Below are 26,263 nucleotides of genomic sequence, written 5' to 3' on the forward strand. Positions count from 1 at the left end.
TTTGATTGGGGGAAAAACAAAAGGTACATAGAGGATTTGAGGCACTTTAAAGTCTGCAAATCCAAGCAAATCTCTGTGAAACATGATATTCCCACCCTAAGTTTTCCCCCAAAAAAGCCAAGTTCAGTGAGAACTACTGAAGCATCACTGCAACACAATGAGAGAAATCCGTCTCAAGGGACGTAATAAGAGAGTACCGTTCTTTTATTTCCTCTCAAATTAATGATCACAAAAGGCATCTAGTTAGGCTTCACATAACAGCGATTACAAGCTTATCCAATTTGGCTGTGAATGCCCTCCAATTAAAGCTCAGATTCTAGAACTGGGCATTCACGTCCAAATTGGAGGAAATGTTTAGGAATTACAGCCTCTCCTTTGAAAGAATGAATTTTAATGAGGTAATTAAAGCGAAAACTGTTCCGTGGACTGGTGTGGGCCATTACCTCATTATTTTTCTATCAATTAGGCAGGTAAAAGGTCTCTGAATTGATTCCAAGAGTGGCATTTGCATTCAGAATCTGTTGCTGTGAAGCGACGGCATGCAGACGATGCAAGAAACAGACTCTCCTCATTAGATAACTGCAACTTAAATATAAAAGCAAATATCTAAAGTAACAAAATTTGCATGGGCTCTAAAGTATTTCCAGAACCATTATAAGGAAATTATTTTTAGAGCAGCTGCTTCAACAGGTTATTTGACCACTGACCTTTTTGGAAGAGGGCTGCAAGACATTGACATTAACATTAAAAATAAAAGATAATTATTGTACTGTCTGTGATTTACAGCTAACTTTTTTTCTGGTACGTGGATGCAGGCGATTATCGTAAAAACGAACACGCTTAACTAAACTTGTTGTGCACTACCTGGCAACCCAAAAGCAGTCAATATAAACTGGTTTAAAGCTGATCTAGACATTTCATGAAGTGTACTACGGACATCTCTCAGTGTATGCCGTGTGAAAATATTGGCACAGCGAAGAATATTTTGAACACACGGCGCAGTGTGTTAGGAAGGAATGTGAACAAGTGCGATCTCAGCAGGCCTTTGTTTGAGATAAATTTGGGGGTTGTTAACCTAACATTCAAAGTGTGCAGCCACATCTCAAAGGAAGCTGAAGAGTTATAGAAGAGTTATTAAGGGCAAACAGTAATCACGGCCAATGATACATGCAGCATGAATCTCATCTTTTCAATTTCAGCCGGAGCCAGCCATCTCAAACTGCTTATGCAAACAAGGTTTCTCCTGACCATAATAAAACCCCAGTAATGAGGAGCTTTAGTCTGCATGGCTACACTTATTTAAGCGTAATCTTGATCCAGCAAATGACTCGTCTCTTTAGCATTTCCCTGCCTCAGTGTGCCTCCATGGCAAGTTGAGCTAGCTTTATAGCAGGGGGCTGATGAAGGCAGCGCCAGTGGGGAGCTCTAAGATTACCGCTCAATTGAATAAAGGAGTCGACACATTACACCAGCTTAGATGATACACCCCACCGCACTGATTAATTTAAAACCACCACTATGTTATACACGGCACATGGAGGCACACACAAACGTGGCCAGCCCTCCTCTCTTTAACACAGTCTTCACCTCCATCTCTCTCTGTTTGTTCTTGCTGCACACACACACAGGCTCACAATCACACAGTGTGGCCTCTGCCTCACCACTTGAGTTCATTACTGCCTTGGCAGGGTTCCTTAGATGAAATTAGAAAGACAACAGGGATGACACAGAGTGTAGCGGCAGAAAGTTTACACGGGGTTAAATCAAGAGACCGAGTGTGGGTCTGTGTGCACGCAAGCGGAACAAATCTAATCTAATCTTCGCTGATTCATGGGCAAGCTTGTCTGCATGCATTTGCGATACACTTCCTCTTAGCGTATGTTTTCAGTCTAAGAGATGGAGACAGAGAGCGAAAGAGACACAACAGCTTCTGACAGGGGTACACAGCATGAGAACAACTCTCTGGGACAAAGTCACAAAGCTTTTCTTAGCAGGGACCACCAGTTACCGTCGACAAGCAGCCTGGAGTTCATTTACGGGCACCTCTACTTGTGACACAGTCACATAGCTCGAAGGCTGTATTACGACCTCCTCATCCGAAGTGCTGAGATGCCGCTGTGCCCGCATGCATAGCCAAACAACAGGAAACATCACATTGTAATTTTCCCAACAGGCAAATAAAAGTATAGATGAGCTGCTCCGTATTCAAACTTCTCGAACACACCAAAAAAAAAAAAAAAAAAAAAAAAAAAAAAAAACTTAAAAAGAGGGTGAAGATGGTTAAACATCTGCTAAACTTCATATTTGAATATTGTGCTCAATTCTTGCTTCATGTTTTTATTCCAGGGCATTACTGAAATGTGATTCATTAGTCATAATGGACCTTCACGCTGCCTCCGAGTTCATCCACTCTGAAACACATCATTTCAGCTCTTATCAGTTTAAGTCCTCTCCCCTCACAGGCTTCATTGAACATGTGGTTTGAGCCCAATTCCAAACTACGATATGAGAGTTGAGAGCACGAACATCTGATGCAACAAAGAGAACAGCAGGATTTCTCTTGTGCATTTAGTCATTCAATCAAAAATCTAATTTGGTTTTCTTTCTTCACGTCCCCGGGAAGTTAACACTTTGCAGTCGGCTGTGCCAGGAGCAGGCGGCCGCGTTAGGAAACAAGCACACACCGAAATGTGTACTTACTTTTGTCAACACGTATCTCCTTGTTTGAAATGTTGGTACCGCAGCATTATTCTCGATATAAATATTGAAGAAAAAAAGCATAATAGGTCCTCTATTGTACAACCACTGCTCAGAAGTTCGTGAGGCCTTTAGTTTTGTGTGTACCCCTGCGTTAAAAAGACCTGAAAAACCACAAACATTTCACACGGGTAGTGAAGCTAGACAAAAAGAAAGCCACTGAACAAACAAAATGAAAACTCCGTTTTTTTTGTTTTTTTTTTTAAAGGAAAACACTGCGTACCCTTCTGACAAGCATGGTGGAAATACTATCATGGCTGGAACCAAAACGGTTTGCCTTGATTTATGGCGCAATAAACTCTGAAATTAAAAAAAAAAGTAAAATAAAATCTCAAAACATTTGCCCATGAACTGAATCTCAGGAGACAGGGAGAATAAAACAAGACATTCTACCAAAGAAGAATTATGCTCAAGTTTTGGAATAGGAAACAAAGTTGTGAACTCAATCCAATGGGGATGATGTAGAAGGGCCTAAAGGGAGCAGTACAGGTGAAGGAACCCTTCGCTGCACACTAATTACAGGCTTATCCATTATGTTTTAGCCTGAGACAAATGTGTTATAGTTGATAAAACTCACAAAAGATCATGTCTATGTTATGTTTTAGGCCCCATCTATGCATTGATATACAAACTCTTTTAAAGTTCACAAAGCACTATTATGTTACATTGGTAAAAGCGCAAAAGGATTCTCGGTGGTACTCGTTAGACACGATCGGTAGAGTAGCAAAGTAAAATAAATAAGTAAACAAATGAAAAACAAAGTGAAGTGCCTTCAATAACATCTCTAGATTGAGAGATTACTGAACCTTTATGGGAAATCCTCTGGGACAAGTGAGGCAAGAGCAAAATTTGATTTCTTTTTTGAAGTCCTTGAAACACTAGGATGGAATGCAGTGCACACAGTTCAGGAGAGACATGGCAGCAGTGGAAGGAGAACTGAAGCTTTCCTGTAGCTAAAAGCGCAGCGGTTTCTCTGCTACTAGCTCACAACTGTAATGCGATTCTTCAATTTTTCCCATCAAAGCTGCAGCATCTCAGATCTGATATTATGTAGGACAAATAACTCATGCTAAATATCCTGTATTCTCCACAGAGGAGGGGACTGTTGCCGATCCACCAGGGAGGCACAACTGAGATCACAATAAGCTGAAAGCTAATTAGATCCGTTTGTCATCGCCAGAATTCTCTGTGGGGCCGTGCAGTACCACATCTTGCAACCATATACCCAAAACGCATCAAATGAATCCCACACTGTATCAGTAAAAAGAGGCCGCAGCAGAGGTGTATCCGAGTTCATTTTTAACTGGACTTCCCTTTTCCTTATTTCCTTTTATTTTGCACTGTTGTAACAAAGGGAGACGTCCCTGTGGGAGTATCTGACAACATGCTTTGCTGGGCTGAGCTCTCGATCAGTTTTTAATTACAGTACGTGTTCAACCGCACATCTCGCATGATCTTTTGAAATTTTAAGATAACGAAATGGGGAGAGGACCTGCATGGTTAGGAGTAGGAACACCCCGTTTTGCACGGTTACACAACACAGGTCTTTCAGGTGTCGTTAACAGGCTCGGTATTCCCACAAAAGAATCCCCAGATTGTCTCGGCTCATGTTGTGGATTTTCTTGGAGAGCTTGATTGGGGAAAATTGAAAGTTTAAGGGACCTTTAAAAGTTGTTAAAGTTATCCTCTACACTCCTTCAAAGCTTCACTGATCGCAGACCTTTCACCGAACAGGGTTGGGTTTACAGCCTGTTGTGCCTGCTCAAAAGCCTAAAGATAATTCACAACCAACACGCCGATATAAATCACATACCCAAATGGAAGTGTGTGCGTGGGAGAGATGTGTGGAATTCTACGTTTTCACAACGTGCTGCATGAAGGTGGCCTGTATCATTCAGCGCTTTGAGCAGAAAAGCAAGAGATAAATGCAGGAGATTTACCTACTTTTAAAAAAGAAACGAGATTAGGAACAAATACGTCTCTTCACAAACAAATCTTATTTCGTCATTGCATCTTTTTAATGCCGGTTTACATTTAAGTCTCGCCTTTGCTCGGCGAAGCACTTTGGGTTACAGTTGTTTGAACAGTGAAATTAAGTTCAGGTGAGTTTAATTTTTCCTTCGATGCTCACATTACGTGCCAACAAGTGAATTTTCAGAAAGCTAGATTGCTGCTTTTGCATCACCTGGCCTTTCCTACTGATAAAGAACTATCACCCAAAACTGACGGATCAAATGTTTATGCCTTGAAATTGTACAAACAAAACCTACAAACTAATTCAGCTTGAACTTGAAGCTCTTTGGGGATAGCCTGATAAGTAATTAAGTTCTAACAGTTTTTAATCTTTTGCAAGCCAGTGTGAACACAGTTCACCTTAGCATTCCACAAGTTTCAGAGAACTTTTACAGTGAATTTGACAGTGCTTGATTCAGTCGCTCACACATCAATGATTTATTTCTTTGCAGTTTCATACCACGGCATAATACCAGCAGCACATGCCAGAGCTTGAAATCCAGCACACGCTCACTCAAATTCACACATCTGGAGTTCAAAAGCAGTTCTGCAGCTTTCACATTTTGATTTGTGTTTTTAAAAATGGTATTTAGCTCAGTTTGGCCTCCAACTAAAACATCTGAACCAAATCAGAAAAAAAATAAAAAATAGAATTCGATTGAAAGATTTTCCAGTTAGTTTCAAGTAGAGACAGCGGACTTCTGCATTCTCAGCATCTGAGAAAGCAGAATAGACCATCACCTTGTTGAAATAAAAGTCTGTCATAGCGCTCAGTCTTCTTGCTTCTGCACATTGTGGGTAAAACCAGTAGAATTCGGGACCACAGAGCAGCCAAAGCTCATATCAAGTGCCCTGATCTCTAATGAAGTGGAGTCAGTGGCTCAGTCAGAGGCGGAGCTCGGTCATCTGCCCGCCTCACAGTCTGAGTAAAAGTTTACTCGAGTATCTTGTGGTAGGGGAAAAGGGGCAGGCCTTCAGTGAAAGTAGGAATGTCCATGATGGCGACGGCTCCTGCTATCTTGGATGAGGCAGGAAGGAAGGTGAGCTTCGACACCTCGCCATAAGCAGAGCCGCTTAAATCCTCCTCTTTGTCTCCGTCTCCTCCTGGTTTTCTTCCACCAGCCTCCTCATCGTTCTCTTCAACACCAAATCCCACCACCTTTAGGAGACGGGGAGGAATTCATAGATGTGCATTAAAGTAAAAAAGATTCCAATTCTCTGCCAAACAAAAACAAGGAAACACTGCTTACATGCACGCTGAGTTTGCGGCTGCTTTGTCCACGATGTTCTTGGAACCAGGAGACGAGCTCAGCTCGGGTCATCTGCTTCAGAGCCTCAATCTAAATACAGAGACACGAAAGAATGGCTTTGTGCAAAGCGTTCAATACTTCATATCATCACCTCTTCCATTCTCTGTGACTGTTGCTTTGGTATAGTTTATCTGAAGAACCAGGAAAAGTTAAGGAGAGCAATTAGTAAAGACATTGTCACGCTATATGTTTCTGGATATGTGTTTATTACCCTCTGATTTTGTGGATTCCAGGAAATTAGATTATATAAGTGAAGCCAACAGGGACAACAAGGGATGCGTTTCCTATTGGTCTCTCGGGACTTTATTTATTCTGCTGTTCCATACATATGGAACGGCTTCTGCTTTACTCTGTGTGGGTTGGAAAGAAGAGAGCATGAGCTACCCCCTTCAGGACTTGATAACAATGGTTCCTCCCAAAAATGTAGAAAATACCCAACGGTTCGCTAGATGGCACCAAAGTTTCAGTGAAACCAGCAAAAGAAGCAGAGCTGAGTTGGGTTAAAAAGATACCATTAGGGTTGAGGTTTTACCCTCATAAATGAGGTCCTTAAGTTTGAGTCATTCATAAATTAATTTGTACATTTTTCTTTCCTCTGTTGACAGAAGTGTGTCTTATTGTACGGTTTAAATTCAATCAACAAAAAGAACAACAAGAATGCCACTTGAATCTAGTGTTCATGTGTTTTTGATGTTCTACCGTACAAGTGGACTGGCAAACTGTAAAGGCTGAGGCATTTGGATTAACCAAATTATAACTCCACGGAGAAGAGAGAAAACAAATGGGTGTAAAAAACAAAAAAACGAAATAAAATTGTGCATGCATGATGTGTTTGCGCACCCCTCACCTCTCTGTTGAGCCTGTCAAACACATACTGCTGTGTGACCACCTCTGCCCAGTTTCTGTCCACTTCCTCTCCGAGGTGCGTGTCCTCGCACTCCTTCAGCTTCACCAAAGCCGTCACCTGTACAAAAACACACAGCAGAATTAAGATGCGCAAGCTGAGTCTTTCAGTGGCTCAGAAATATTTTTTCCAAAGTAAAGTAACTTTTGACATTCCTAAAACTTTTTGGATACACATAATGCCGCTGTGACTTCCTCGTGCAAGTTGGAGCCTCACAAATACACAAAATAATGCACACACAGACCTGAGTTTTAAAGGCCTCCTCCGTCAAACCATTGAACTTCTTCCCGAATGAAACCAAGAAATCCTCAATCTTTAACTCCACCAACTCGGTGCTGAGGGAGATGAGAGGTATGAGATATATTACAGGCTGTGGGTGGAATTTGATTCCTTTAGTCATTTATCAGTTTTACTCGCTTCAGTTTCCAGGGGCACATAGATAAATTGTAGCTTGGGATTGGGTGAACAGAAAGATATATCATACCTCAATTTTGGGAAAGCGGTTAAGATAAATCACGCCTTGCTTTGGGCAAATTAAAGGCTTTGATTGTGTTGCAGACGCACCTAAACTTGGTGGCTTGCGTTTCCACAGTGACAGAGAAGCCCAGAACCCCTGAGGTGTTCCTGCAGGTGGGGTAGACATGGTATCTGTGGTTGGAGACATAAAAGAAGGATGTTAGTATCGGAGAAAAAAAGCAAAAGTGTACGACATTTGGTTTGCACTTTATTAGAAATCGACTTAGGAAAGTACAAAATTCTAACCTAAAGACGAAAAGCATCACTCCGGTGTTACTGGAGCAGCTATGTGCTGGTTGCAACGTCACCAGATTCAGATTGCACATTTCAGACGAGCCAAACAAACAATACTTCCCTTCAACAAGCTTGTCACTACTTTTCCACAGAAAATAACTCGAGTGGAAAAGAAGGAAAACTTGACCTACTGAAAAGCACCAATGAAAAGATGTGACGCATCGGATATACGGGCGCCGTCTTAACCCAGGAGGACCTAAAGCACACCTAAACTGTACGTTGCATGCAGGTATTAATGGCTTAATCACACGTTCTGAATAAAAACGCATAGAAATGAAAAAACTAAAATTGGATTAAGTCAGTCAACGCAAGAACAAAAACATACTGTGGATTTCTTGGTGTAAGCCCCATTCATTTTTCGTCCGGTTTTCAATTAAGTCCAAAAAAAACAACAATTGAAACCACCAGCGACTCACCCCAGAGTCTCTTTGGTCCTGAGGAAATCAAAGCAGGGCTCCTCCATGTGCATCTGAAAAGCGACAACGCAATCAGACATGGAGTGACGAGCCGGTGGGCTGACAAGATGAAAGGACAGGGGGGATACACGGGGAATAAGAAACAATATCTTTTAGCACTCACCACTAACAATTCCATCAGCGTGTGCTCCCTTAAAGCCTTCGCCCCAGACTAGAAGAAGAGAGAGAAAGAAAAAAGAAAAAGAAGAAAAACTGCCTCTAAAGTTAAAGGAATGAAAGATTTACTGTGTTGCATGTGTGCGTGCATGCTTACCTGGTAGTAAACAGTGACCTCGGAGTTGGCGTCTCCCTTGTTGAGCGTTTTGACTTTACAGATGTGGTGCTTTGGAGGAAGCTCCACCACTCTGAACATCACCGGCACCTCCGCTGGCAGCTTGGAGAACTGCAACTTACTGCCGCAGGCGACAAGGAGGATCGAAGGGAGGACGAAAAGTAACACACAGAAAGGGAAATGAGTAAGGAGGTGAGGGACAAAGAACAGCGAATGGTGCTTTGATGGGATTAAATGAAAAAAAAAAAAACAGTGAGGAGACTGAATGGGGAATCATGGATTGAACATTTCAAATGGATACCATCACTGTGTGTGCAAACAAATCTATTTGATTGTGCAGCATTGGTGTTTTCATTAAAAATGCGCATTCAGAGTAATAGCCAACTTACTCTGTGACATACTGCAGGAACTGCTCCGATTCCTGTGGACAAAATACAATAACGCGTAATGAACAGGCAGAGATAAGAAAGAGCGAAGAGAGTGAAGGAAGTAAGGAATCAGCAGAACGTGAGGCTAATGTCAAATACACTCAGCGTTAACTGAAACGCAGACATGACCATCAGCAGATTCGCTCTAATCAGCCTATATTATTGTCAATTAGTCTACTTGTGCGTGTCCTGACTGCTGTGCACTCACGGCACTGCAGATGTTCCCCTGCACCAGTCCCTCTGCATACAGCTCAGCTCTGAAGCTTCTGCTGAACTCCATCAGCTCTTCGCTGGTCAAACCGGCTGTCAGAGCCTGGTGCTTCTCCACCATGGACCAGCGAGAGTGCTCCAAGATCAACAAGCGCACGTCCCTGACAGAGAAGGGGAGGACCGCTTGGTTATTAGAGAAGATAAAAAGAACAACAGGTGTAGGCAGGCTTGTCTATTAAGGGCTGTCACACATTTCACCACTAGAAGGCAACACAGACTGTGTAATGACTCACTTAGGGAGATGGAAAAGATGAAAAAAAAAAAAAGAAAGAAAGAAAAAAAGACAGCTGGTACACAACATACTTGCTGAGTTTCTCCGGTTTAATGAGGATGTTGAAGTAGGTTTTTTTGAGTTGCTCTGCGAACATGCTGAAGACGTCAGGGGAGGCAGAGAACTCAGCCAGGTGGTCAATAATCAGGTGGAACAGCAGCTACAGAGAAACGTGGTCAACAAGTGAGACCAAATATTCCGCATTAATCGATGTGCTTTTTTCTTTTTTTTTTTTTTACGCCTGAGGAATTACTACACACAAATCACACATTTTTCTATAAGTGGATGGACGAGTTGACTCACAGGCAGCTTGTGGTTGAATCCTTTCACCTTGATGACCAGGCCGTGCTCGCCGGCCACCAGTTTGTATTCCAGCTGCGCCACTTCCGCCTCGTAGGCCGGCTCTGCCAGGTTGTGGCCCAGGATGTTGACCAGCAGGTCGAACAAAACCACACTGGAGGCCAACAGGAAGGAGGAGGGTGAACATTAGTGAGAAAAACGTAGAAGGTGAAGGAGGGGTTGTAATAAAATGAGATGGTTAAGGAGGAGGAGCAGAAACAAGGCGGCAAAAGAGATTTACATGACAAAAAAATGAGGATAGGGGATGAGGAGAAAGTAAATGAAAAGAGAGGAACGGCACAGAATCAGCAGATTTGAAGAAAGGTTATAACAGAAAACAAACATTGCCTTTACAAGATCAACATGAACTTACTTCTTAGCAGACTGTTGGATTACTGGAGAGATTAAGTGGAATCTGATGTAGGCTGCAGCAGGAAAGACAGCAATCAGGTGTCAGCACTTCCCTCCTTGATACTAAATGTCTTTGTGGAACCTTTTTTTGCACATTAAATGAGGCGAACAGCTCAAGCATTGACTCACGAACCTTTTGGGATTTGGAATTTGTTGTCCTTCTTGTACCACAGGCAGCCCTTGTCGCTGTCGGCTATCCGCACAGGTAAGTCTACGTCTGGGCAGTCAGACGGCTTCAGGGTGAAGTCGGTGGCTGAAAAAAAAAATGTGCATCAACAACAATTTATCGTCACTCTTCTCTGTCCAGTTTCATAAATAATGCGCGAGTCTCAGCTAGTCGGTGTGACCAGTTAGCCTCCAGAAACTTATTAAGGAAGTTTGGGGTCAAAAAAGTGAGGGCGCCAGCTCCAAATATAAAGCTGGCTCTGTGGGTTTGTCGCTTTGCAGCGTTCAGAAGCAGAGCACAACTACAAAAGGCACGAGTCCGTCGAGTTCGAGCTCAACTGAACCAAAGTTGCTTGAGCCGTGTACTCTGTTCACGTAATGCAATCAGCAGAATGAACAGTTTCTGTGTGGAAATCCTTGTCAGTCGGCTCCAGTTTTGTATTCTCAGCAGCATCTTAGCCATATAACAGGAGTTGGGGTTCTGTCAGCTTTACAACTAGCAGCTTTTATGTTATCTTTGAGGAGGAAGCACATAGATTTCACCTGTCAGTGCGATTACAGCACAACTGCTACGAGAAAGCTAAAGTCCTGTGTGACCCCAGAAGGAAATGCAGTAAATCTGATGAAAACGCTGCAACTGTCATTATTTCAGTGAGTATTGGTCGGCTCGAGAGACTGAATCTTCCGTTTAGTGATTGATAGCTGAGTACCACTGTGGATAGTAGCCTACCGGGACAAATATAGCCATTATGACTAGTTCCAAAACAATGTGTCTATCCGAACCTGGAAGGAGAGGAGAATGTCCAACTTAATAAACTCACCATACTGTCCAACATTCATGTTTCCAACAATAAACTTGAACAATCTTGTTTAATCCAAATAACAGCTCTTATGTTGCTTATGCTGAATGAGAAAAGGTTTGCTCTTTCGAGCCACAGAAAGATGGACCCAAGCAAATCTATCAAATTAGCAGCATCGTCTTATCCTTCAGCTGCAGACACAAATGAAGGGATAATCAGAAAATTAGCTGGAAAACAGAGTGGACGCGTGGCTGTGCCTATTACAGAGGCGCTTTGAAAAAGACATGTTGTCAATGATTCTAACCAAGCTGCACTGTTCCTCCATGTCTGGTGACTGTACTTGCAGGATGGATAAATGGAGTAAAAATACTGTACATTTTTCAATATCATGCTTTTGGATACATTCCAGATATCTGAAACACATGTGTACCACAATAAGCTACTTTTTTTTTTTTTTAGCCTGTTACGTTCAAACAAGTGTATTCGCCCACCTATGAACTTGTTCTCTGCAGGAAGGTGGAGGTCACTGCTCGGCTCTAGGTTTCCCGTCCACCGCTCCATCCACTCCCGTTGGATGTCTGTGGGAAGTTTACGCGACCATCAATTTGCTGTCGATTTATGATTTAAACTAATCTATTCATTCGCTTCATTGTGACAAAAGGACTTTTTATTTTTTACTGAAATGCAGTTCCAACCCTATTGTTTGCCATCTATGAGACGAACGCTGGCATTTAACTGCTGGCTCGGCATTATAGCAGACTGAACGTCAATAACCAAAGAAAAAAAAAAAAAAAAAAAGGGACTGTTTTCACTGAATTTTTTATATTGCAGGAATAAAGTACAAGCAGTAAACAACACTACACACACACACACACACACACGCACCCTCAACACAGTATTGTGTCCCGAACCACTTCTCCCTGAGGGGACACTGGCCCTCGTGTTCTGGAGACAACAGCATCAGGTTGGCTTTCTCTGGAGTGAGGAGGGACAGAGCTGCACTGATCACCTTCACACACACACACACACACACACACACACACAAGGAGACACAAGGACAAGTCAGGTTTGATGAAAGGGGGCAGTTTTTTTGCTTAAGTTTTCTAAATCACTTGTTTATGCGCAAAGGATCCCAGCTAGCATCACAATAAGAAGGGAGCAAACCGAACAGAAGTTATTGCCGTCTCAGAAAACATGCAAAGCCAGAATTAGATTGTAGCTTTTAACGCAGTGACATCCACCACAGAAGACGGGTGCACAACTTTAACATGATGCTGGCTACAAAATCATTATGTGGGGAAAAAAACAAAAAAAAATGTATTTTTGCACTTCTGAGCGACCCGTTTCATTAACACCTTTGTCTAAAAAAAAAAAAAAAAAAAACCCAGACACTGGTTCACTCCCAGAATGACTGATCTACTTACTTCTGGACTGTAATCAAACATAAGCTGATCTCCAGTCAGGAAGTCTTCTTTAGGGAACAGTTGCATGTTTTCACAGATGTCCTCTACATACTCTATGGGGTCAGTCTGCAAAGACAAATCCAAACATGGGCTTTACCGACAAACAGTCACTGATAATAATGCAACGCTTCCCTGCCATTTGTTCAAAATGCGTCTCGCACAGCAGCTTCTGGGTGCTTGCACTCTTACCTGCTCCTGATAGTGAAATTCATTCGCCTCGATCCTCTGAATCTCTTCGTATATTCTGCATACAAACAAGCAGAGGCTCATAACCTTTATTCATCCCAGACAGAAGCTCAGACGTCACATCACCAACACTTCTTAAAACAGATTAAGGAACATAACAAAAGCAAAAATGGAAAAACAACAAATATAGAAATGGACAAACAGCCAACCAGACCCATTAAATGTCTGTACCCTCCCCCCAAAAAAATTCCCCACATTAAAACTGTATCTTTAGGGGGTTTATTTTCACATGAGATATGTAGGAGGGATTAACAACATAATTAATATTCATCGATTTGTTAAAGCGATGGCATTCAGACATTTGTCAGTGTTCAGTTAATGTTTCTCATCTTTCATTCAGACATGCCTGCGATCGCGACTGAAACAGTTACGGCCGAGCGTACGGTATTTGCAACGTGTGTGAGATCGGACAGCGTATGGACTGCGGTGCAATTAAGCAGCCCACACGGAGTCTGACAACATGTCACATCCCCACAACAGCTCGCATCAATGTGCCGAGCGCAAAGTGTTGGTGTGAAACGCACCCGCCGTGGATGGAAGCTGCTGAATTGATCACTTTTCTACACGTGTAAGCTTGCCGAACTTCCAGTGATATATTAGCGAGGGTTTGATTGCTCAACAGGAACAGCGCAGTTGTTCCAAAACGAGAGAAAAAAATGTTTATTTCCTCTGAGGACCTCGTCTCCAAACAGTCCCTGCTGTTTGTTCCAAGAGAGGCTACATGGCAAAAAAAATGGCGTGTTGCTTTGAACATTGTGAGCTGTTGAAACAACCATACATGGCCAGACAAAAAGCAGAAGTCTCAGCTACACTTCAAACACGTTCGCATAACAGGGCTGTTATTTATTCAACAGGGTGACCTGTCGGATTCTTCAGAAACGTTGATCACATGTCAGATCAGCCCAGCGCTGCTGTGTGCGTCTGTCCGTCACTGCGCGAGCTGCCAATCACACGTGTGCCACGTTGAAAGTGAAATGTATATTTTTCCAAGTCAGACCTAGTCAGACTTCCATCTCAAAATTGTTACACGAAAGTGTCGGGGAGGCGATTCACACGCGACACCGACACGCTCAGTTGCCACGAGGGCTTTTGTCTCCTGTTCTGGCCCCGTGTTTTGTTTTTGTTCTGTAGGTGTGCGAGTGTGTGTTTGTGACAGTTGCCTTTGCTGAGGTCCGAGCGTCTGCAACATCTTCAAATACTGGAACACCAGATGAGTCACCTGTTAAAAGCAACAAAGCTGTTCAAAACGACAGACTTCAAACTTAAAAGAGGCTTTTCGCATCAGTTGACAATACACACATTTCTGCACTTTTCCACTTCTCGCCACATGTTAGCGGCACACACTCCTAAGTTACTCTTGGAGATTTAAACGTGCAAATAAAAGCGTGATCTCCATTGTACGGTAATAGTAATAACTGGAGGCCGTGAAAAAGTAGATCCTCCTTTTTTAAAAACTTGAGCCTGTTCAACACATGCCTGGGACTTCAGACCGGGAAAATATCAGCATTTGAGAGTAAAAAAAAATTGCCAGTCAAATATTTTTTTTTCCTATCGGTTTGGAGTGTGAGCTGAGCCCTCAGGCTATTCGCCGTTTGCTCTCTCATACCGTAATGATGTGCTCCAGGGTTATCAAGTACTACAAATCTCAAAAGAGGAAAACCCTGAGGAAGAGAGGGGTGGAGTGGAGTCGAGTGGGTCACTGCGCAACCTAAAACGATCCGCTCGAATAGAGGTATAAATTGACAGAAGAAAAACGAGCTGCTGAACTGTCTCTGTGTGTTATTTTGACCCAAATATGTTACATACATTTCATTAGGACCACAGTACATTGTGTCAGCCTGTGAAACAAGGGGCATAACATGTCTCCTTCAAACATCTGGAATGCTATCGGCTTGGACATTTCTGGAACATGTTTGCATTAATTAGATATGAGACACTCATGTCAGCATGTCACTATGAGGCTACTGCCAGCAACTGATTATGTTAGCTAGCATTAAGACTGGAAACACAGCAGTCTCGTTATTTAACACATCATATATCTCATTTACATCAGGGTGCACCACACTATTTCTTTGCCAAGATCAGTTGCCAGGCAACCAAGGAAGAGTACGGAAAGGTCATTGGTTTTTGAACTTGTTGCAAAGACCGAGAAAGTGAATGACAAGAAGGATAATATTCTCTGCAGGGTTAAAGTTACATAAGAGCAACTCAAAGGTTTTTTTTACCCAATATCAGCAAAAAAGAGGAATTCTATGACTGGATGGGGAATGAAGGACCTCCCGTGATGGTCTGTGAAGCAAGCCATCAGTCTCCTCTGGCAAAGTGAAGAGCACTGCTTCACGTAAACAGTCGAGATTCTCGGGGCGGTCGGTGGCGTAGTGGGTTAAGCAGCCGCCCCATGTACAGAGGCTACAGTCCTTGCTGCAGCTGGCCCCGGTTCGAGTCCCGCACCGAGCGGCCCTTTGCTGCATGTCTTCCCCCTCTCTCTGCCCCCTGTCTCTCTCCAGCTGTGCTATCATTAAAGGCATAAAAAGCCCAAAAAATATTTAAAAAAAAAAAAAAACAGTCGAGATTCTCAACAAGCACCGAGCCGGCGGTCAGTAAAAGTTTGGCCTTTTTCCTTTGGGCTAACCTCAGGCAAACTACGGCTTAGAGAAACTGTACTGGTCACGACAGATTCACAACATGTGTAGCAGGGTACAACAGACACTGAAACAACAGATCATCTGCAGGAAATAGGAGCATACTCTGGTCCCTTCTAATTCAGAGTTCACTTCCTCCCAACTATCGCACAACTACCCATTCACAGTCCGAGCAAGTGTGGCCAAACTCTTGACTGCATTATCCTATTAAAAAAAAAAAGAAGAACTTTTACCAAAGGTTTGATAAAAAAAAGTGGTACATAAGACTGTATTTCAACAGATTTGACAAACAAGATGGACTGAGTTTATCAGGGAACATTTGAGGTGCAGATACGGTGCACTTTAAAAAATAAATAAATAAAATAAAATCTTGTATTCAGCATGTTTTAATGCGTCTTAGTGCGGTTATATAAATGTGATGCTGTTGTTCCGTCTCTGGCTAAATGAACCCACCGAACAGTTGCAGCGTTGCACCTGTGAGGGAATATTTTTCTGAACTGCGGTGAGTTCCTTTGTCGCCTTCAGCAGTTTCTCATTTGCTGCGGCTGACTCGCCTTGTGTCTAACAGGAGGGGAAGCGCGGGAGGATGCATGTCGCAAACACATAATCCGGGAGCACCGACATTTTGATGACAACACTGACAGTTTTTTTAGCATCCGTCACTCTACTCATGTTCACTTATCTAAAGGGTGGATTTAACACATCCGCATCCTTATAATTCCACGTTGTTACAAGCGAGGCCTCTGGTGTGCAATATTTCCTCCAACAAACAAAATACCGAGACTATATAATTTAATTGCTTAACATCAGACTGCATATATCATAATCAGAGAGCTCTGACCCTTTCTGAATGGCAGCTGAAAGAAATGCCTCTGATAAGAAAAGTAAAAAACATTCTGAAGGCTGTTTATGACACACCATTGACACAGCAGTCATTCATAACAGCATGCAGCCTGAAAAAACAGAAAGCAAACAGCTGTCCTGTCCAATGATCGCCCACTGCGTCCGAGGTTCACACAAGAGTCGTCATAGCAACTGATAACGCAGGTAGCTTCCCTGAAATGACCTGCTCCATTAGTGAAAACAAGGGAAACAAGCCAGCTGGGTCATGCTCCCAGTCTCTAGACAGACTTTCTGTTATTAGTTCCTATCACTGAAGCGTGTGTAGACATTTCAATGCCTGCATCACACCTTTGACAATAAAATAATAAACCCTAAGCTGACGATGAATGTTTCATGCGCTCGCGTCCGAGTCTCAGCGTTTCCTTTGATCCAGAGACAGAGGAAGGAAAACTGAGGAAGAACAGACAGATCCTGTGTTTTCTTTACCTGGTAGAAGTTTTGGAATCCCTCGTCAGTGAGGGTGATGGAGATTGAGAAGATGGAGTAGGTGGTGTTTTGATCAAAGCCAGTCTCACTGTTTCCTCCAAATAAAGCCAGAGCCCAACACCTGCAGATACACACATGGACGTGAGCGCGCACGTCAAGCACAAGTTCGCTTAGAGGCGCGAACTGGAGACAGTAAGAAGATTAAGTGTTGAAACACGTGCAGGGAATTAAGTAGAGGAAATGTCACTTCGTGTTTTCTGGTTGTGCCCAATTAAAAGAAAAAAAACACTATGGTGCTGGAGAAGGGTTTCAAAAACTCTTAGAATTTGCACGCATGATGTGTCATTTTTTTTTATCATGCATTTGTCCTTTCTTGTGGGGAGTCTAGGAAAAAAAGAAAGCTTGTAGTCTTTCGAAAGAGGATTTGGGTAATCAACTCAATAGATGATTAGCCACCCCACACAGGAATGAGAGGTTTGTAAAAGGCTTCATGCCGCACTGAATCGACTAAAACCACAAGAAGAGCAAAACGCACATGAAATTGAATAAAACTCACAAAAACAAAAACACTGATACGGTCATTAGAGGCAGTGGTGGGTTTTTCACAGTGGGAACAACCGCCCCAATTTCAAAGCAGCGTCTTGCTCCTCGATGAGATACAAATTCAATACAAACAGCCACTCTCTTGTCGCTGTGGCTTGTTTTGGCTGCAAATTGAGATAGGAGTACACTCAAATTTCACTGTCATCATTAATCAACGAGTGAAAACAGCGCACAAAAAAAAACAGGGTTATTATATCACCGTGGCATCCAAGTGGTGTTGATGGCAAAGGGACTATTTGGTGGGCTCTTGGTACCGTGAGACGACAGAACCATTTCCAAATCACTTTGCTACTTTCTAAGAAGAGACCTGCTCTTGTAAAGCTGCATCCAGACAGAAGAAGGTATGAATCAGATTGTCAAGAGGAGGTGGCAAAGTGTACAGTTTGAAGATAGGGCTCAAACACTCAGAGCTCGCTCCGAGCCACAAAACGCTCCAATATACCCAGTAAATTGAAGAGCTTTTAATTGGAATTTGGAGTGTGCTTGAATCAGAAAAACAAACAGACAGATGCAATAACACTCACTTCTTCCTCAGCACTGAGAGGATGCTTCCGGTGCCTTCATGGCCAATCAGCCATGAGATGTAGTGGAGAGGCTTCACCCTGCAAAGAAGATGGAGGAACATGAAAAGGAGAAACAAAAAAGAAAAAAAAAACACTGACATAATCCATCTCGGATCAGAGGAAAGCATGGCATCTTTGGGTTGGTTTGGTTTTATGTTTACATGAAGAGGCAGGAAAAAGAAACATGAGCAAATAAAAGTGTGCCCTGTCATGGCCCGATTCATTCTATGTTCAAATGCCTCATAATTGCATCTACCGTGTGTGACTCACCGGTAGTGTTTCTCCTGAGGCGGAAGAGCCCAGGTGATATTCAAAGCATGAACTTTCCTAACAGGAACAACTGCGGATGCACAGACACACAGGCAGAGATACGGCATGACTGCAAAACTGAGCAGAAATCCCGCCCACCAGAAAGATACAAGTTCGAAAAACTTCTTCCGTATTAATCATCTCACAACTCGTCAGAAGTATTTATAGCCCGAGTTGGAGCGCACCAGATGTGTACAGGCATATGCAGTGAAGTGGATCTGTACCTCTGTAGAGCTTGCTGAAGGATTGTGTGTCAAAAGGATCCGGCATATCAGAGAAATCTGGCTTGGGAAGACCACTGTAGATGCAAAAACAAAGTGATGCATGTCATCAGAGATCATTTAGACCCAAAAAACCTCAACCTTTAGAAAGAGTAAATGGAAACAGTGTCAGATAACATCATTTTTTTGGTCTGGCATAACTCCAAAATGTTAGTCCAGCTTGATGAAAAATTAATTTAGTGCCACTAAAGGACTTAAAATATACTTGAGGGGATACCATAAGCAGAGGTGTTAGAAATCTCATTAGCACAACACAGGAACATGTAATCCTTTAATTGGAGTGAAAGGCTTGAAAAAAAAAAAAAGTGGAGGTTGTGTGGCCTTCATGCAAGCGAGACATACATGCTGATTTCCTGAAAAGAAATGACTCAGAAATCAAAGAGAAGTGGAGCGCTTGTAAGAAAATACCATTTCAGCTAACATGAATGGATCTCTCGCAGGTGTTTCACGGAGGGAAAAGAAAAGAAAAAAAAAGTGCAGTGTTGACGAGAGTAGAGAAAGAGATGGAGGAAAGATTGACATTCACATTTGAGCAAAGGATTGAGACTCCATCTATATAAAGGTGGCAAACTCTTCAAAGTGACTGAGAGCCTCTTGTGTGACACTCACTTGTTAGGCACCTTGCTGAAGATCTCTCTCACCCACTCCTCCAGAGTGTCCAACTTCTCTAAGGGACACACAGCGTGAAGGAGGATAAATCTGAGCCCAAGTGCGTCTTAATAACCAAAACCTAAAACGAATAACTCTGGGTTCGACGGAGAATTTGAGAGCGTATACATTTGCATATACATTTATATCCATGCATCTCAGATGGAAACAAACCATAAAACTGCAATAAAGAGCTTTTTATTACTGTTTCATGCAAAGTAGCTTGCAAATACATCGACTAAAACAACATACGGTTTGGTCTACCTTCCAGAAACGGTGACATTCCATAACTTAAAACATAATTTTTTAGTGGTCGAGTCACAGCACATATTTCATTTTCCCCATTAAGATTATTGCAGACAATGTAAGACAATGTGATGCTGTGACCGAGCCAGTTTGTTTCATTGTGTTGCAGAAAAAAAAAAAACAATACTGCCCGCAGCCAGACTGGTTAGAAACGGATACTACCGCCGGCTCTGATGTCATGTTGGTGTCTGGTGCATTAACCATCTCGAAAATGATAAATACACTCAACGAAACATTCTGACTTAATTATATTCCATTTGCGCTGTTTTATCATCTGACAGAAATACTGGTTACATGTATTTTTTATGCTTCCCCAACCACTGATGATTGTGACACTTTACAGTGGCTTTTATTTATTTTTTTGGACCAAGCTGCGACGAGAAGGGATTACGTTATTACACAGGACCAAAAAACTCATTAGTTTAATGAGGATGATAGTTAACGGCAGAAAATGCCAACATGTGTCATTATTTTTCTCGACTTAAGTGTTTAATTAACAGTGTGACATTTCCTGAGAAACCCTGAAAATGTGGCTTGTACTTTGCATCAGACTTTATTTTGAGAAACACAGCAATTTCACTTGACTAAGGAATGATTATCTCCAGCTGGTTGAACAAGGATGAAGTAGATCCTTATTAGCGCTAATGGAAATTTTAATTTTTGATTAGTCTATAGATTGCCTTTTCAGTTAATTAGTTAATTTTGTTGTGTGAAATGATTAAAAACTCAATTACATCTCTGTCGCTTGACGAGTTCTTTATGTTTGATGAATGGGGCGGATTTTTACTGACCTTTAGACTGTACAGCCAGGGTCATGTAGTGGGAAGAGTAGTGCTTCTTCCAGAAGGCCCGCAGCCGCTTATAGACATTGATCTTCTTCCTTTTTGGCTCCTGCTTTAGTGTTTCTGCATTCCCTGGTGTTGTGACAAATGGCCAATCATTTCAGCACAATTATAAAATATAGAAAGGACAAAAACAAAAAAGAGAGTTTACTATGTGGGGATATTGGGAAAGAAACTCGGCATGATTTTCAGCCCTCCTGTTTGTTATTGTCGAACATCCTCCAAGGAGGCCCAGTGTGCATTACATGTCCCAGTGGTTGTTTTTAAACACTCACCCCAGCAGAACTTGCCCATAGGGTGTCCAGGCTTGGCCAGACTGCCAAACAGCATCTCCTTCCTGTGGGAGTCGGATGGCTTAGCCAGCTGGTACTCTGACAGACAGGGAAGAGTGTAAGGAGAAAAAGTAAGACGGCTACAAAAGAGAAAACAACAACTGATGATGCCACGGCTACGTCAGTGACTCCAAAGACACCAGCTAATATTGAACTTCTTCGTAGTAGGGGGAGCGATAAACGCACCACTGTCGACGGCCTCCACCTCCCTGTCAATGGCGTCTCGGATCATCAGGGGGCAGATGAAGAACTGTGCCCACCTAAGAAGGAAACAGGGCAGAGAGGCCATCGTCAGAGGGAACATAAATGGCAGACAGACAGTCCACAGGCTAGACGAAAACGTGTGGAGGCAGACTGATAAGTATGGCTACAAACTGGGCAGGTTATATTTCACAATAAGCTCCATTAGGCCAGCAGATTTGTAAACAAACAAAGCTGTTTTGCAACTGTAATAGTTTTTTTTATATATATATATATATATATATATATATATATATATATATATAAATATATATAATACCTTATCTCATATATGGCATTCCATTTCCCAAAATTTGATTTAGCTCGTAAAATGTAAATAAAGTCAGGATGCAATGGTTTCCATATCATTACTATCCCATATCTTATTCAAAAACCACCTCCATCAACTGGAAATAATGCAACATGTCAACAGATTTTAGCAGCTTAGAAAAATAAATGCATTTAGAAAATGGACCAGGGCCATTTGAAACATATCTTGGAGCATGCTGTTGGAATCAAATTATTCAAACTGAGCATTTCACTGTCAAAAAAAACAAAAAAACAAAAATCATTCCCCAGTTTAAACGTGTGGGTTAGGGCTGCACAGCGGTGTGGTGGTTAGTAGAGCTCACAGGAGGGAAAAATTATTCTGCTCTCACATGTGGCACAATAACGATAAGGAAAACCTTTCAGACTCAACAAACAGGCAGCAAACCTACAGTCCACCCCTAGGATATGGAAACATCTTCCATGCTAGGAAATCAGGGGATGGTGATATAAGCCTGTGGTGTGTCACCGCTACTTCGTCATTTGGAAACACTGTGTTAATTTGCAATTTGGGAAACACCCTGGTTAAAATGGGGAGGGCGCCCATTTAAACAAAACTAACAAACATTCATCAAATGAAGTGCAAAACACAAAGAGCTGCGAATAGTTTTGGCGGTCACTCTGCAAAAAAAACATCTGCTTCTGACATTCGAGATAGATTTAGAGGAATGGGAAATTGCTTCCTTCACACACTCTCTCCTCCCGGCTGCGTTGCGTAACATCTGTACGTCCTCGACAGAGCCCGGTCTAGTTAAGGCGTTCTTTTATTTGGCAAATAATTGCACAATCAGCAGTGAATTACAAGCACACAGTTTAGGAAATCGCATAGATAATCTCTCCCAAAATGTTGCACTCTGGGGGGGATGCATTCCTACAAGTACGTATGCAACAGGCCAGGCATGTCATGTCTTATATGTGTTGAATTACCACTGCGCCTGGATGCTAACAAATTAGCGCCAAAGCGTTGGCAACATATCAAAGGCGTTGATGTTTCCTTTGTACTGCTTCTACTTACATGTGGGGATTGAGCTACAAATGATTTCATTCAGATTTTGTTTACATTTTACAGTCTCATTTGGAACGAACTGCACAACAGGTCTTTGATGGCAGCTGATTTACAAATGAAGTAGGCTTTAGTAGCTTTTGGTTAAAAAACAGCCAGCAGTTATGAAGAAGCGTCGGGCAAAACTTAATAATGCATTTAGACAGAGTGGCGCAGCACTTTTTGAAATGTCCAAAGGATTTCTATGAATTATTTTCTCCTTTTTCGTATTCCTGGGTCTTGTGTTCATCTGTCAATCACGCAATGGCTCTGAAGAAATCCCCTTCTGAGTGGTGACCGGTCCAAGAGACTAACAAACAAACAAACAAATAAAAAATGAAAATCCCCCATCCTTCCTCACCTGTCAAGGGCTTCTTTGAAGTTTTTTCTCTGCACGTCAAACTGAAAGATGGTCCTCTCACAGTCAGTGGAGGCGTTGTCACTCCCACCGTGCTTCTTGAGGAAGGCATCAAAGCCGTTTTCTGAGGGGTACTTCTCGCTGCCCATGAACACCACTGGAATAGAGCGAAAAATCAGAGAAGAGAAGAACAATAAGCCAAACGGAGACAATGGGGCATTTTATTTCTTCATCATCACTAACAGGAAGCGATAGTTTTGTCCCAGATACAGCTGCACACATTGCTCTAAATAGTGCTGTAAACAGTGGGTGACAGCCTGACAGTCAAAAAGAATGAACAACAGTTTCCTTTCAGACTCATCTCTTCGCAAAAAAAAAAGTCCAATCTCTGCTGCGAGTAGCATCAGGATAATGGATTTCATTTCAGTAGATATGTGGCACTTTGTGCAAGCAAAGCATTTTTTTAGTCTGTAAAATCTCTTGCCGTCAGGCACTAACTGAACGCAGGGAAGTCCCGTCCACATTTTCTGTTGGGGGGGAAGGCCTGAATTATCAAAATGTAAAAAAAAAAAAAAAAAAAAGATACACCAGCCCAAGACACCCAGGTGTTTTATCTATCGACAAAATGAGTATGTGCCGTCTGCTTCATCAACTTAATGAGTATTTGCAGGTGATGAGTTAGATAACACAGAGCACAGACAGCAGGAGTAAAAGTGGGTCAGGGGGAGCCCAGACGCTCATTTTGTGCGCTTTGGCCCCACATCGGGTTAATTTGGCCCGAGGAGAGGAATGTTCTGGGAAATATCACGTGTTCTAAACTGATCCTCACAATCAGGGTAATGTGCCACTCAAAATGAGTGACACAAACTCAATGAAGTGTGTTCAAAATTGGGAGAAGTGATAGGAAATGTTAAACTGTGTCTCGGAGTGTGCAGAGGGGAAAGGAATTCATTTAAAACATCTTCAAATACTCTTTGTCTCACCATTTCGTCTTGACCTAATGACCTTTTCGCATTACGCTCAGTGAAGGAGAACCATAGGATAAGAATTCAAAAATACAAAAAAAAAAAAGGGAAGACAAAAGGCCACATAGATTAAATGCGCCGTTTGTCACAAGTTGCAAATGTCATGCTTGAATGCCAATAACTGTGACGGCGACAAGGAAGGGTAGGACAGGTTTATAACTTTTAATTTCAGAAACGCATTTCCATTCAACTGGACCACGAGTCTTCGGGTGGTGCACTGGGCTTTAATGGCTGAATTCACCCTTCCATGACCATTTGTGATGAGGCTGCAGTAAACAGTAGACGGTTTCAGGTCTATGCTGGATTTCTTAAAAGACATCAATTTCAGATACTGTGCATCGGCTTTTTTAGGCCACGTCTTTTTTACTCTTCACTTTTCCAGTTTCCTCTGTTTTTCTGAAGACATACTGTACACCATGCCGGGACATTCCAAGTTCTGAGCTAAGGTTTCGGGAATCACCTTGTAGGAGCAAAGATGAAACCCCCTGACAGAGCCTATTGAAGTATTGCTCAAGACCACTTTAAAAGACAAAGAAAATAAATCTGGCTCCTTGGAGGCAAAAATATAAAGAAAGTGGCTCAATACTTTTGTACAGCATTGCACGTTGAAGCTGGGCTGTTACACACGTAAATCACTTGACTCTCTAGGACTAATCACTCACTGTGTTCCAGGAAGTGAGCGAGGCCAGGGAGATCACCGGGGTCGCTGAAGCTGCCCACACCGACACACAGAGCCGCTGCAGACTGAAACGCACCATATCAAGTCATCTTTGAGCATGGCACTGCATCGCTGTGCTGTCCAAACACATTATATTTGTACACTTGATCTTGTGCACAAACGTCCTTTGTTTAAACAGGACTAATGCTACATCAGCATTTGGCCAGCTGAAACATCATTGAGGCGCCCCATCTAAACTTCGCCGCAGTACCTGTTTCTCGGCGTTTCCTTTTCTCTTTTTGCCCTCCTCGTCGGCGTCACTGCCCCCGTCATCATCGTCGTCATCCTCCTCAGACTCTTCTCCCGTTTCATCTCCAGATTCATCATCCTGCTCTTCCTCCTCTACTCCCTCATCTTCTTCGTCTGAGCCTTCATCTTCAGATGCTGCCAGTCCACTGTAGTCGGAGATCAGCAGAGCACGAAGCCCGTTTTCTAATACAATGTACCTGAGGAGCACAAAGTCACAATCTGAAAATAAAAGCATGGCGACTTTTCAGAAAACGGTGCTGTATGATTGTGTTCATGGTTTCGCACTGCTTTCACAAAGGCTTTCAAAACCGATGCGTCTCTTTGTAGAAAACCTCTTAAAGCCCTTTTGTTCTGAGCTTTTGCACAGCTTGTGTTCTGTCCAAACTCCAACAGAGGACCGAAGCACTGATGTGTGCCTAGAGCATGAAATCATCTCATCATACTGCAATAATATCGTACTGATCCAACAAGAAGAGAGGCCTTAAATCATTTTTGGATCGGGTTAGTGGATTTGGGTAATTTTCTGAGCAACTTCACATAAAAGAATGTAGAAATAAAAAGCTTTGCTATGCATTTCACTGAGTGTAGGATCAATTTAATGAGAATAATGTACAAATCAAACAGTTCTCCAATGCAGTGAGTACTCATGAGGATGTCAGCATCTTGTATAAAGGCTTGAGTATGCCATTTGAGAGCTCAGTACCTGTACTGTTTAGGGTCGCTGGGTGACTTGATGATCTCGCCGTCTCCAACATTGTCTTCCCCTCCTCCTCCTGCAGCCCGATTCTCCAGGACTGACGCTTCCGCTTGGACCGAGCCCAGAGAGTCAGCTGCCGGGACGTTCCTGGCCTTGTTTGTTTGTGGCATCCTCGGCGGAGATGATGACACTGTGGCACTGCAGGCTGACAGCAGAGTGCGACCAGGAACAAAAGGACAGCTCGCTGTCACCGGTGATTTAGTCCTCAGCACGGCGACACACCGTGTCAGCCTGAAAAGGGCAATGATGAAGGCCCTTTATGATAGTCAAGAACGGCAAAAGTCAAAGCTCAAAAACCTGGCAGGACCAAAACAACAACAATGAATCATCAACACTCCCTGTATAGGGTCGGCCTGTGGGAGCCAACCTAAACTCTCACACACGCTGACCTGCCACCACAATACATCTATTCACACGGGAGGTCTGGTGGTTTCGCCCTGTTCAACTGAATGTCAGCTAAAATCCAATCCGGGCTGACCACCCTAAACCTGCACCTCTCATTCACGCGAGCAAAGCAACACAGCCCACCGAGGACAAGCAGTTTTTAAAACCAGTGAAGAAGAAATGATAAACACAGACAAAGATATATATATAAGCAGGGGAATTGTATGTCAACGAGCTTTAGCAAGTTCAGGTGGAGGTCTGACAAGGAGGAAGGCGAAACCGAAGCTTTTACAAGTGCTTCAGTGAGCCGGTAAAACAACAGTGTCCATACCTTTTCCTTGCTGTTAGCAGAAGGGCCTCGGCATGTGAGTGCG

At 42.7% G+C, this 26,263-nt stretch overlaps 1 protein-coding gene across 1 annotated transcript; it reads right to left on the bottom strand.

Moving 5' to 3' along the window:
* Positions 1 to 4,753: 4,753 nt before the first annotated feature.
* On the bottom strand, positions 4,754 to 26,263 carry LOC142365776 (nardilysin-like). The gene is made up of 32 exons (XM_075447476.1): positions 26,221 to 26,263; positions 25,452 to 25,736; positions 24,711 to 24,945; positions 24,444 to 24,525; positions 22,760 to 22,913; positions 20,976 to 21,049; positions 20,733 to 20,828; positions 20,407 to 20,529; positions 19,271 to 19,328; positions 18,605 to 18,678; positions 18,342 to 18,411; positions 18,033 to 18,110; positions 16,906 to 17,026; positions 14,095 to 14,153; positions 12,878 to 12,932; positions 12,650 to 12,754; positions 12,111 to 12,234; positions 11,717 to 11,803; positions 10,394 to 10,513; positions 10,223 to 10,274; positions 9,814 to 9,964; positions 9,543 to 9,670; positions 9,178 to 9,340; positions 8,931 to 8,962; positions 8,524 to 8,662; positions 8,374 to 8,421; positions 8,211 to 8,263; positions 7,549 to 7,632; positions 7,229 to 7,319; positions 6,928 to 7,044; positions 6,021 to 6,110; positions 4,754 to 5,929 (listed from the first exon to the last, which is right to left on the bottom strand). The coding sequence occupies exons 2-32, from the start codon at positions 25,613 to 25,615 to the stop codon at positions 5,705 to 5,707; spliced, it is 3,252 nt and encodes a 1,083-aa protein (XP_075303591.1). The 5' UTR covers positions 25,616 to 25,736; positions 26,221 to 26,263; the 3' UTR covers positions 4,754 to 5,704.

The sequence above is a fragment of the Odontesthes bonariensis genome, chromosome 17 (assembly GCF_027942865.1).
Source record: "Odontesthes bonariensis isolate fOdoBon6 chromosome 17, fOdoBon6.hap1, whole genome shotgun sequence".
Lineage (NCBI taxonomy): Eukaryota > Metazoa > Chordata > Actinopteri > Atheriniformes > Atherinopsidae > Odontesthes > Odontesthes bonariensis.